This window comes from Astyanax mexicanus, chromosome 12 (genome assembly GCF_023375975.1).
Source record: "Astyanax mexicanus isolate ESR-SI-001 chromosome 12, AstMex3_surface, whole genome shotgun sequence".
Classification (NCBI taxonomy): domain Eukaryota; kingdom Metazoa; phylum Chordata; class Actinopteri; order Characiformes; family Acestrorhamphidae; genus Astyanax; species Astyanax mexicanus.
Genome location: NC_064419.1, coordinates 21,410,009 through 21,422,325, shown reverse-complemented (window position 1 = coordinate 21,422,325; position 12,317 = coordinate 21,410,009). Strand labels below are relative to the sequence as shown.

General features: G+C 37.2%; 1 protein-coding gene across 3 annotated transcripts in view; it reads left to right on the top strand.

The window, feature by feature from the left end:
- agtpbp1 (ATP/GTP binding carboxypeptidase 1) overlaps positions 1 to 12,317 on the top strand; it is a 45,606-nt gene that overhangs the window by 2,147 nt on the left and 31,142 nt on the right. Inside the window, exons 1-3 of one of the 3 annotated variants that reach the window (XM_022670623.2) lie at positions 183 to 337; positions 1,179 to 1,240; positions 2,940 to 3,070. In XM_022670623.2, the coding sequence (XP_022526344.1) occupies positions 1,209 to 1,240; positions 2,940 to 3,070 (163 nt within the window). In that variant the 5' untranslated portion in view covers positions 183 to 337; positions 1,179 to 1,208. Of the gene's footprint in view, positions 1 to 182; positions 338 to 1,178; positions 1,241 to 2,939; positions 3,071 to 7,352; positions 7,459 to 12,317 lie in introns of those variants that run through there. The other 2 variants (XM_022670624.2, XM_022670625.2) reach the window with 2 other exon arrangements.

The window sequence follows — 12,317 nt, the reverse complement described above, 5'->3', positions numbered from 1 at the left end:
GGATGAGGATTTCATAAGGATTTTACCGCTTCCCCATGTTAGTCAGTATGAAAATGATTAAACATTTATAAACTATGATTTTGCTCCATTTTCCCATTTGAACCCATTCATGTTGGACTCACTCTGGAGCGGCCTCTAGTGTTGTGAAAAGCCCCATAGAGACTCATAGAGTAGGAGTTCTCTCTGTCAGAGAGTCTCTGCTGTAAGCTGGCAGGCAGGCAGGCCAGATGGATTGCTAGTAAATAATAATAACACCAGGGCGTTGCGAGCATCTGCTTAAGATAACAGACAAAGAGCAGGAGCCGCTAAACTCAGATGGAGCAGCTTTGCCTTAAATGTAAGTTAAACCTCGTTTCTGATCCTCCGATTCAGGGTATTAGTGCAGTTGGAGCTGTAGTGACACTTCAGGGCTGGATTCGCTCGCTAGCCCGGTCGTTAGCCCCTCGCTGGGGCAGGTGCAGCTGACATGGTGCTGAACTGGGTTAGTTCAGGGCAATAATACCAGCCGGGAGCTTTATGACAGCTGTTAGGTTCAATTAAAAAACACTGGTGTGATTAAATTCTGTGCTACAGTGCTTTATTTATCATCTGTCGATGCGTGGCAGCTTTGTTTTAGGAGTCACCATAACCTCCCCGGGCATAGGGGACCTGTTTTAGCCAGCTAGCGATAGCCAGGTTAGCTAACCATGCTAACGCTAGATAACCTAGGTTAGCTAACTAGCTTAACTGTCATTACAGCTGCAGGGCTGAAGGGTTTTGTAGCTAGTTGGCTTTATTTCGTTTGTAGTTAATTATCTAGGTTAAATTTGTCTAAATTATTTACTAGCTAAGATAAATATCACATTAAAACCAAGGCTGTCACATTAAAGCCAAAGCTTAGTAGCTATGTTACTAATGTCATTAATGCTGCGTAAATAATGCTGTGTTTTTAGGTTTCTAGGTAAGCTAGTTAACCCTACTGTCCAATAAGGTGTTTTTACAGTAGACGGCATTAACTTTTATTAATTAAAACATATTTATCTGGCTCAACAGTTACTAAGTTAATTATTTAATTTAATGTGAATAATATACTGTAATTCAAAGAATAAAAATAATGAGAAGAATAGAAAGAAAAGTGTAGTTTATATGTAGTAATTATGCACAACTGTTATGTTTATGGCTGTGTCTTTCTTTTGCAGTGTGACTAATCTCTCTGTGGATGGCAAGAAATGGATAAACCCAAAATGGCTACAGAGAAAGGGTGAACACACAAACATGCACACACTCTTAAATCATTTACTCTACATTTATAAGCATTTTTACATTTAAAGAGGGTCAGTCTAATGTTCATCAGGTCAGAGTTTTTGAAACTAAAGCCCTATTCAGACGGGTCTAGTTTCTTAGGGGGTCCTGGGGTAATTTTCTCTTTTATTTTAATTTTAATTTTCTCTGTGCGTTGCTATGTTTTTAATGCAAATTAAATAATTACGCTTTCAAGTTTGACCCCATCTTCTTCTGTAATCTGCCCCGCCCAACCTGCAGATTTTGGTCTCAAACGAACTCTGGAGTGATTCACTAGTGCTAAGAACTCAATCTGGTCTTGATCCAGCTTTCAAATATTCTTCTTATTAATTAAGCCAAACTGCTGGTAAGGTGCAGTTTAATCTGATATATTTGCCAGATAATATAATGCTATGAACAAGCACTGTCCCTGCCAATTGTGGTTTCAGCAGTTGATGGTAAGCTACATGATCGGGATTCGAACCAGCAATCTCCCGATAAGTGACAGCACTTAGCCTGATGGACCACGTGGAGCCCTCTACACTTAATTCAAAAAGAAGTGCATTTTATTGGTAGCTGACTGAATACAATGTACTAATTTAAAAATGATGTACTTTCAAAACTCTTGCAACTGGACTGCAAAAAAAAAAAAAACAGGAGGACCAGTGAGTTTTTTGGTTCAGTAGCTCCTCCATTTCCACTTGCTGTTGTATTTACATAAATCTCTGTGAAAATGCGCGCCCCAAGCGTGGCAGTAGACAAATAGCTATTTCATCAAATGTGAGGCGGCGAAACTGGGGAAGTTGGGGTCAAACGTATTTTTAATTTGCATTAAAAAATAGTAAATTAATCGTGTGCATTAATGCTTTAACGTTGACAGCCATGGTTAAAACAGTTAAGTAGTAACAAATGCTGTGATGTGAGCATGCCCAGTGGCTATTTTGTGAAAGCTAAGGGAAGGCATAGACTTTATGAGTCTATTTTGAAGTTGTTTTGGTCAAACATGATCTTTAACCTTGCGTTTGCATTTATCCCTGTCTTGTCTTCAGGCACCCTCTATTAGCATACTGGGTGTGTCTTTCTTCCCTCATTCACCCTTGTTATGTAGTTCTTCCCTATGCTACCATCCCCTATTTGTACCATTATGTGCAAGTTATTTTCAAGTGTAGCTGATTGGCCTCAGAGTTAAAGACTGCAGGAACAAGTTCACACTTTCAGTGTTACTTTAAGTTGCCAAAACTGTGTTCTCTGGAATGATGGTCACAACAATGCTCCATAATCTAATATAAAGCTTTCCCTGAACAATAGAGAAAGTTACTAAAGCATATTAAACTCTCTGAATTTTTATTTTAAATAAACTGGTTTCCCAATGCTTTCACCAGTGAACTCTGTTCTGATTGGGTGTGGCATATGGTACTTGATTCAAAGAACAATCCAGGCTGAAATACTCCTCTTTACCTTTATCTTGAATAGGTAAATATATGTTAATGTGAATACAATAAATTTTAATAAAAAGTGGAACTCGTGTGTGATGGATTTTTATGTAATGGTTTACATATTTCAGGAAAAATGATATAGGCTCTTCAATAAATATTGCTAAATAGGTTGTAAACTGCACCACTTATATTGAAAATCATATCTCTTAGGCTTATTTATTGTCTTGGTGTGTGTCTTCGCAGAATCCCCAGTAGTTCCCGGGTGCTGATGTTGCTGGGGCAGCTGGAGCGCCTGAATGGAGAGGTGTTGGTCACTGACACTGAGGCGGTCAGGCAGGTGACAGGCAAAATCCTGCATCTCATTCAGACTCAAGGTGAGAAAACACAAACTCATGCTGATCATTCCTTGCTGCTGGGCCACATAAATGCGCAAACCTGCTTACAAGTACAGTCATAGGAAAAAATGAGGACATCAAATAAAAAACTGATGGATGAAGCCAGCATCATCATGTACAATAATCTTTTACAGTGTGAATCATAGAAATACAGTTTTTCTGTAAAATGTTTCTGTAAAAAATTCTGTTAAATGGTTAAAAAATATTCAATTTCAATATTTGAAACTTTGTCCTTGAAGTATGTCTTAAAATAGCACAAACGTACTGAAACACTAGGTGATGGGCTGTTAATAATAGACCAAAGTAGGCCCACTTGGTGCAGATCAAAACAACAATAGCAAGCCATTGTAAGGTAAGGTATCTTTGCCCAGTTTTGGAGATGAGTGTGTCATTCAGTGTCAGCAAACACCTAAGCAAGTCTGTTTGTGTTTACCTAAAAGAGTATATCCACCCTCAATATCAGAAAATGTAGCGTAGACAGCAGACAATTAGAGTCTCTTTTGCTTTGTAAGTTGCTTTAGAGAGTTGTGAGAGTGCCAACAATTAGTAGGTCTCTGTTATATAATTAAGGAGAAAATTCTCATTGGTTTATCATTAACTAAGGTGAATATACAAACAGCAGAACTACATTTGCAACCTCTCTGGCCAGCAAAAATGAAAATCATGAGCATATAATGATAAATGAAGGATAAATATGTGGTTTTAACTAGAGATGGAAGGATTAAACAGCTACGTATCTGTATTTGCTGATTTTGAGCCCAAATATGAGATCTTGAGCTGGACAGATCATAATATATATGTTTCTTGTAACTGTCTATCTGTCACTGACATCACCTGGGAGAAACTGCAGTTTTTGCCTGTCCTCCATGCAGAATTCTGTCAGCTGTGAGATGTCTTATCTTCAGTTTTTGGACAGACAGTTATATATATTTTTTAAGCACCCTCTGATAAAATAAAAAAGTCATAGTGGATTCTATGATTGGGAGCTTGCCACACCCTACTGCAGCAAATCAACTTCAGACCATGTTATTTCCATCATATCTGTAGGTCCCATGATTCATTTTTTTGTATAATTGATAAAGTGAGTGAAATCAACATGGTAAGAACAATCAAAAGCAAAGTGAAATAATTTTTAAATAAAATAGGCTTTTCTAACCATTTTCTAATCCTTTGCAGCAGATGTGCTACACCTGATTCTAATTTAAATTTGTAATAAAATACAGCTCTGAAAAAAAAAATAAGAGACCACTTGATTGACCAGTTGCTATTTACAGGTATAAGTTTGAGTAAAATAAACATTTTTTTTATTTTACAGACAACATTTCTCCCAAATAACAAATAGAAATATTGTCATTTAGAGCATTTATTTGCAAAAAAATGAGAAATATCTGAAAAAAAGATACCAAGCTTTTATAACTCAAATAAGCCAAAGAAAACAAGCTCATATTTATAAAGTTTTAATAGTTCAGAAATCAATATTTGGTGAAATAACCCTGGATTTTAATTACAGTTTTCATGCATCTTGGCATGTTCTTGGCCAGCCTTACACACTGCTTTTGGATAACTATATGCTTCTCCTGGTGCAAAAGTTCAAGCAGTTCAGCTTGGTTTGATGGCTTGTGATCATCCATCTTCCTCTTGATAATATTCCAGATGTTTTCAATTTGGTTAAATCAGATAAACTTATAATTTTTAAGTGGTCTCTTATTTTTTTCCAGAGCTGTGTGTCTTAACTTTTTCTCACTAAAAGGTTACCAATTACTTATTTATATTATATCAGTTTTACAAAAATCTCTCAGTATTGTTAAAATGATAATCAAATGTCTATACATGTAAAAAACAAATATATTCATAGACTCTTCTAATTTTTCACATGACTGTACTGTATAAAAGAATCATTAATTGTTGAATTGGATCAGTTTATGTTTCATCTATTGTTATGCTGAAAAATGTTCTTCCTTCTTTTGTCGTGAGCAAAAAAACAGCATTAAACCACACAATCACACAACAAAGGCAATATTTGAAACTTTGTCCTTATGTCTTAAAATAGCACAAACGTACTGAAACACTAGGTGATGGGCTGTTAATAATAGACCAAAGTACGCCCACTTGGTGCAGATCAAAACAACAATAGCAAGCCATTGTAAGGTAAGGTATCTTTGCCCAGTTTTAGAGATGAGTGTGTCATTCAGTGTCAGCAAACACCTAAGCAAGTCTGTTTGTGTTTATCTAAAAGAGTATATCCACCCTCAATATCAGAAAATGTAGCGTAGACAGCAGACAATTAGAGTCTCTTTTGCTTTGTAAGTTGCTTTAGAGAGTTGTGAGAGTGCCAACAATTAGTAGGTCTCTGTTATATAATTAAGGAGAAAATTCTCATTGGTTTATCATTAACTAAGGTGAATATACAAACAGCAGAACTACATTTGCAACCTCTCTGGCCAGCAAAAATGAAAATCATGAGCATATAATGATAAATGAAGGATAAATATGTGGTTTTAACTAGAGATGGAAGGATAAAACAGCTATGTATCTGTATTTGCTTATTTTGAGCCCAAATATGAGATCTTGAGCTGGACAGATCATAATCTATATTTTGTGAGTTGCTGCTGCAGTTTGTCATTAAACTAAGAATACACGAGACAGGCACCCAAATGACAGCAATTCAGAGCCCAAAAATTCATAGGCGAGCTGAATATAAAAACTTTAGCTGTATACTGCTGTTAAGGTCGTTGCTAAGGCTGCCTCCAGACCCAGAACATTACACTATTAAGAACTTTTAGTTTTGACAGTGTTTTTTAAGTGGCATAACATTTCATACATTTAAGGTGTGGGCTCTGCGATGCAGGAAACTCACAGACCAATCAGATCCTCAGCCAGACAGGGGAGGTATGAAGCGAGAAATGGCAGCAGGAGATTAAAGGAGGACAGTTGATTCAGATGGGAAGCTCTAAAAAAGATGGCAAAACACAACTTTTCAAGGAATAATGGACCAGTGGAGTCATACCTGCTTATTCTTCCCACAGGCAGTTTCAAACCAGCATGTCGTCAATGTTATAAGACTGTAACACAGGACATCCATTAAGGATTATTTTTTTCTGTTTTTTTCTCATTTTTTCTTATAACATGAGCAGGATCATCATCAGATATTAAGGAAACATCCTGAGTTTAAGCACTGGCTGCTGGTTTCAGCAATGCTTAAGACAGTATTTTCTTATTTAAACTGTGCTTTACAGTCCCATTTCTACACTCAGGGTTGTGCCGCAGCCATGGAAACGGGCGATCTTGCTCTATTTTTTTGCTGAACAGGTTATCACTGAGCTTCAGAAAGGTTGGTAACCATAGCTGGGTAATTTACCGCCATCATTAGAGGAGTAGAGACTGTAGAATCAGACTGTAGAAGACTCTGTGTCACTTGCAGTGATCTGTCACTCTGGCAACCGCAGATCTTCAGAGGAGAAACAACCACTCTAACCTGAACTAAACTCCTTTCCATATGGGAATAGACTGGACACCATTGCAGCCCAACCCATTGGGAATACACAGTGGTGCAAACCGAACTGCAATTTTTGAGTACCATTACACCCCTAGTTGTCAGTAGGGATGTAAGAAAATATGGATATTTTATCACAAATATTATATGTTTCAATACTGAATTGAGTATCAATTGTTAATTATTAGTTGGTAGAGGTGGTTTTACTGAAGTGGCTGGTTGGTGTTTGTAGCAGTTTAAAAAGTATATATCCCATATTTACATATCTATCCGGTGCTCAGACACAACATAAATTAGTAATTAAACTCCATGACTTCAGCTCTGTGTAGACTAAAGCTGGTCAGTGGGTCCTGCTGAAGGGACTGCTGGCCTGCTTCTCAAGCTAAGACCCCCGCTGGGAACTCTTAAGACATCCAGCAGTCATCGAACCGCCGAACTGTAACCGTATAGCCCACATAACCCTCATGTCTTCACTGTCTGCAGACTAAGGACCACCACATTCCCCCTCCCCACTTTACCCCACCAATTCGCAAGAACTGCTGGAGGGAGAATTTAGAAATGTTCCATATCCCCATAACCCCTCTCTCCTTCTCACCTAATCCCTTCCCCTCTCTTGGTATCTCGCTCTCTCGTTCTGTCACACTCACTCTCCTGCCGGCACATCCGTCACTACACTGACCTGTCACCACAGCTGTAAGAATTAGTACAGTAGGAGGGGCCACATCCAGAGCAGAATCTCTCTAGTGTTGCTTTAGCAGGTGATAGTTTGTTGAATGAGGCGAGAGCAGACGCAGTGGTAATGTGCGAAAGGTAAAGATGGACTACAGCTACAGTAAAAGAACGGACAGGCGCGTTCAGCCTCCGTGCAGCCCGGGTAAGGTTCTGGGTGGTGGCTTTCACACACATGGAGTCACTTACACATCTAATGCCTGCAGAAAATTTAATTGAATCAGTCTTTTGAACACAAAGTTAATAATTCTGTTATATTGTATTTTTGGCAGCAGTTTAGCATATATAGAGATCCAAGGTTCTGTTTTAGGGCCTATGAAATAGATAATTGAGTGATTGTGTAAATGGGCTGGCTGCTGCTTGCACATTGTTATCATGTTGTCTCAAATGTTATGTCTGCATTTATAGTCAAAACACACACACACAAACAGAACACCGTTTGTTTTGACTGCTTTGCCTCAAGATTTAAAGCAAAATTTCTAATGTAATGTTTTGTTTTCTCTTGTAAACCATAGTCAGTCATTTAACTCTGACACTCTTAACACTTACATTTTCTTAAAATATCTTGATAAATGGACCAATAAAAATGCTCCAGAATACAGCATTGAAGCTAAGTCTTTGCTTGCCATGTTGGAGATACAAGTTTTTTGCATAACAGCAGTGTAATACTGCACTATTACAGCAGATACCGTTGTTACAAGGGTTGTTTTGCAATAGAAGAACCACTTTTGTAAAGGACCATTTATATGATAAATTGGACAATTTTGTTGATGCATTCTTCTATGCATTGCTCAAAAAAATATTTGTAGCATAGCTGTAACACAAACACACACAAACTAAAACACATGTGTACCTGTTTGGTGCTGATCCTTTATGATTGTAAATTTAATCCCAGTTGCATTTAGAACTCCTGCTGCGTGCTGTGGAATGCTGCATGCTGAGTTTTCCAAGTGTGAGTACGGATCACGGGGATTGAATGGTCTCCAGAGGCAGCTGGCGTACCGTCACTGTGCTCAGCATTTCAGTTACACAGCATGTTTTTATTTATGTCTAAATCAGCAGCTCACATATGGAACATTACTTATGTTACAACATACTTATTGGGCTCTTATTCTTTTGTCTTTGTTTGTCTGTCTGTCTGTTTGTCTCTTCCTCTCAATCACTTTTATCTGTCTGTCTGCCTGCCTCTGACTAAATTGTACAACCTGTACAGGTGTATTAGTATATACAGCCCTGGGGAAAAAAATAAGAGACCGCTTAAAAATGATGAGTTTCTTTGATTTCACCAAATTGAAAACCTCACAAACTCATGCAAAAACACTGTGTAAGACTGGTGGAGGATAACATGCCAAGATGCATGAAAACTGTGATAAAAAAACAGGGTTATTCCACCAAATATTGATGTCTGAACTCTCTTTTAAAACTTTATGAATATGAACTTGTCTTCTTTGCATGATTTGAGATCTGAAAGCTCTTTTTGTTATTTCAGCCATTTCTCATTTTCTGCAAATAAATGCTCTAAATGACAATAATTTTATTTGGAATTTGGAAGAAATGTTTGTATGTCTGTAGTTTATAGAATAAAACAACAATATTCATTTTACATTTTATGTTAACATAAGCCTATAAATAGCAAAATCAGAGAAACTGATTCAGAAACTGAAGTGGTCTCTTTATTTTTTCCAGAGCTGTACATGTGCAATATGTGTTGTGCAGGTGCTATACTTCGCTGCCTCTGGACGACAAAGGGTTAAGTGCCTCGCTCCAGAGACCATCAGTGGCAGCTTAACAGTCCTCTGTATTAGGCCTATAAGATAAATTGTATTTTTATTGATATTGTGATCTGGACTTTACAATAAAGACATCAAGAGAGCTGCAATAACATTGTGAATACCAGGAAACTCAAATTACTTTACCTACATACAATCACGTGACATAACTAGGCTGAAGTTAGAGTGAGAGATGTCTGCAGTGAATGCACACACCAAACTACTTCTTATCCTGAAAAAAATGAGTCGAGCCAAGCGCAGAAACACCTTTCACGAGCTTAAACTAAATTATGACCTTATTTTTTTTGTGTTCTATGCTAATATTGAGATATCCAACATCCTACTGAATATAGAACTCACACTCGTGTTCAGTAACGCAGCCCCTAAACCAAAAAGAACCACCATTGCCTCTTCGTTTATCCCTCTGGCTGTCTGTCTCAGTCACTATCATAAGATTTAAGAGAAGGAATAATGTGTAATTTGCAGTATTGTGAATATTAATGTTAAGAATGCTGTTAATCTATATGTTTAGGCAACAATTGTTAACTACAGGTAATGCCAAACAAAGCTAATTAATTTTAACTGAACTAAAAGATTATTGCAGAAGCGCAGTTTACTCTCTCACTCTCTCTCTCTTTCTTTCTCACGCACACATAAATATTCTTTCTATTTATAGGTCTTTTACTCTGTCTTTGTATGTCACTTTTTTTGAGAGTGCATGTGTTATTCTCTCTCTCCCTCATTGGGTCTCTCTCTCACTTTGTCTTTCTCTGTTATTATTGTATAATTGACTGGCTGTCTGTCTGCTCTTTTTCTCTCTCTTTCTTAAATAGCTAAAAGCATTCATTTATTTTAATTAATATATTAGCATAAACTCTTTCTGTAACTATGTCCCAATATTGAGCTCTTCTCTGTCTCTGTCCATCTCTCTCAACCTCTCTCTCTCTCTCTCTTAGCCTCTCTCTTTCTCTCTGTAATAGAAAACTATATTTACAGAAGCTGAATGTTCTGCATGTTCAGTGCAGTTTGTTTTTGACTGCAGTTCTGAAGCTGTTTTGAAGCTGGTCAGTGTTGGATGTTGCAGTTGTCGTGTTGTGTCTGCAGAGATGTGCTGAAATGGAGGACGTTTCCATTGTACACTTTACACTATTTATAGCTCTTGTCATCGTGTGCTTGCGATGTCAACAAACTGCCTCTGTGTGTAAATCAAAAGGACACATGGCTAACATCTACTTTATCCTCCAAGGTGTGAAGAGGAACCTAAACTTACAGTCGAGTAGATTGTTGGTGGTACATTTCAATAATGTGGAAGTAAAAGTAGCAGTTGAAAAGCTAGTCGAGTAAAAAGCATCATTACTTAGTTATAGAACTGCAGTGCAACTATTCACATAGGAACTGCAGTTTGGCATACTTTTGGTCTAAAATAAGATTTCACAACTCAACACTGAGAGATATGAGCAATGATTAAGCAGTACAGAGAGTACAGGGACTGGCGTCAGATCTTACCAAAACAAGAAACGAGCAACTAACTGTGAGTGCTTAATCTGTAACTTTATCCACATGCTTACAAAGAAAAAGATTGAGTTGCTTGGCCACAATCACTCGGAACTTGCTTAAACCTGGCAACTTGCATGTTAGGTGATCAAATTGCGCTCGAATTTCAATTGTCCGCATGAAAAAAACTGTGTAAACACCCTCAGGACATGTTGTGATCAGATTACGATCGTATCACTCAAACCACAGTTGAAGATGGTCAGAGCTGGATCTTATCTGCATTTAATACAAGTGTAAACGATTTTTTTTTTTTCTGTGATCGGGTTCCGCCAGGCAAGTGGAAATATGCCTGTTAAAGACTCTCTTCTCTTCTTACAGATATTAGTAACAAGTGGACAACAATATCCATTCCAACAACTGTATATATTTAGTTTGAAGGACTAAAGGTCAGGCATTCAATACCATAAACAGTGTGAATAGTTAACAGTCCTAAAATTGTTCTTTTATAAATCATTGGTTGCTCGGATCAGAAATGTCAGTTAAATAAATCATGTAGCAGATGATCACAGTAATATTTGAGAAGTGAAATTAAGTTTATAGGATTTACAGAAAGTGTGCAACAATTTTTTAAACAAAATTAGGCAGGTGCATAAATTTGGGCACCCTTGTTCTTTTTTGATTAGAATACCTTTAGCACTAGTTATTGGAATACAAAGTTTGTTTGGTAAGCTCATTGATCCTTGACATGCATACACGGGTGAATCCATATAAGTAACAAGTGGACAACAATATCCAGTCAAAAAAAATTATATCTTTGGTTTGAAGGACTAAAGGTTCAGGCATTCAGTACCAAGAACAATGTGAACAATTTTAACAGGCCTAAAATAAATTATACTAAACACCACCATGGTTAACAGATTAAGCATGGTGGTGGTAGTATAATTCTTAGAAACAGGTGTGCTGTTAATGGAAATGGAAGTTCCTCAGCATATCCTCAAAACACCTAGCTGGGTTCTGGTGGAGATCCTGAGCACAGACCACAAAGGTGGTTGTGGAATTAAGCTTTTGAAGCTTCTAGTATGCCACTCAAGTGAAAACATTTGGCCCATGCTTAAAATTGAGTTCTGCCAGAAAACAATATATATATAAATATATAAATAAAGTTGTATCAAATTGAGTGGTAAAATGCAGTTACTTTGAATTCATCCACAGGATAGTTGGTTACTTGGTAATTTAAAACATTGTCAATTTGGAATCTATTAAAATTACTACTCTGTTTGTCTCTTTTGATTTTGTTTTGTTTTTAACCTTTGCTCTGAGCTCTGCTCTGTGTGTCGTGCTCTGTTTTTAGTGCTAATGCTAGCGTTAACACACTGAAACTCAGCACATGAGAAATGTTTATTTGTTGCTTCGGCCCGCGGCTAGGAAGGCATTTTAATTCCCCTCTGGTCCAAGAGCTAACTCAGATGTTCAAGGAAGGCATTGTAAGAATGTAACCAGACTCTTGAGTTTCAAAGACTGTTCCCTAAGCACATTTTGGAACTGAAACCTGACTACATGTTTGAAATGTACAAAATGGGAAGAATGTGATTGCTCCAAAGAAGATGTTGAAAGTAAAACTGAAAGCTGTTTTCATATATTTTTAAGAATGATTAACAATTAAAATCACAGGAAGATTTATTGTTGTCTGACATTTGTCTGTTTACCTTTGTTTTAGAGCTACATTGCTAATATGGCTAAT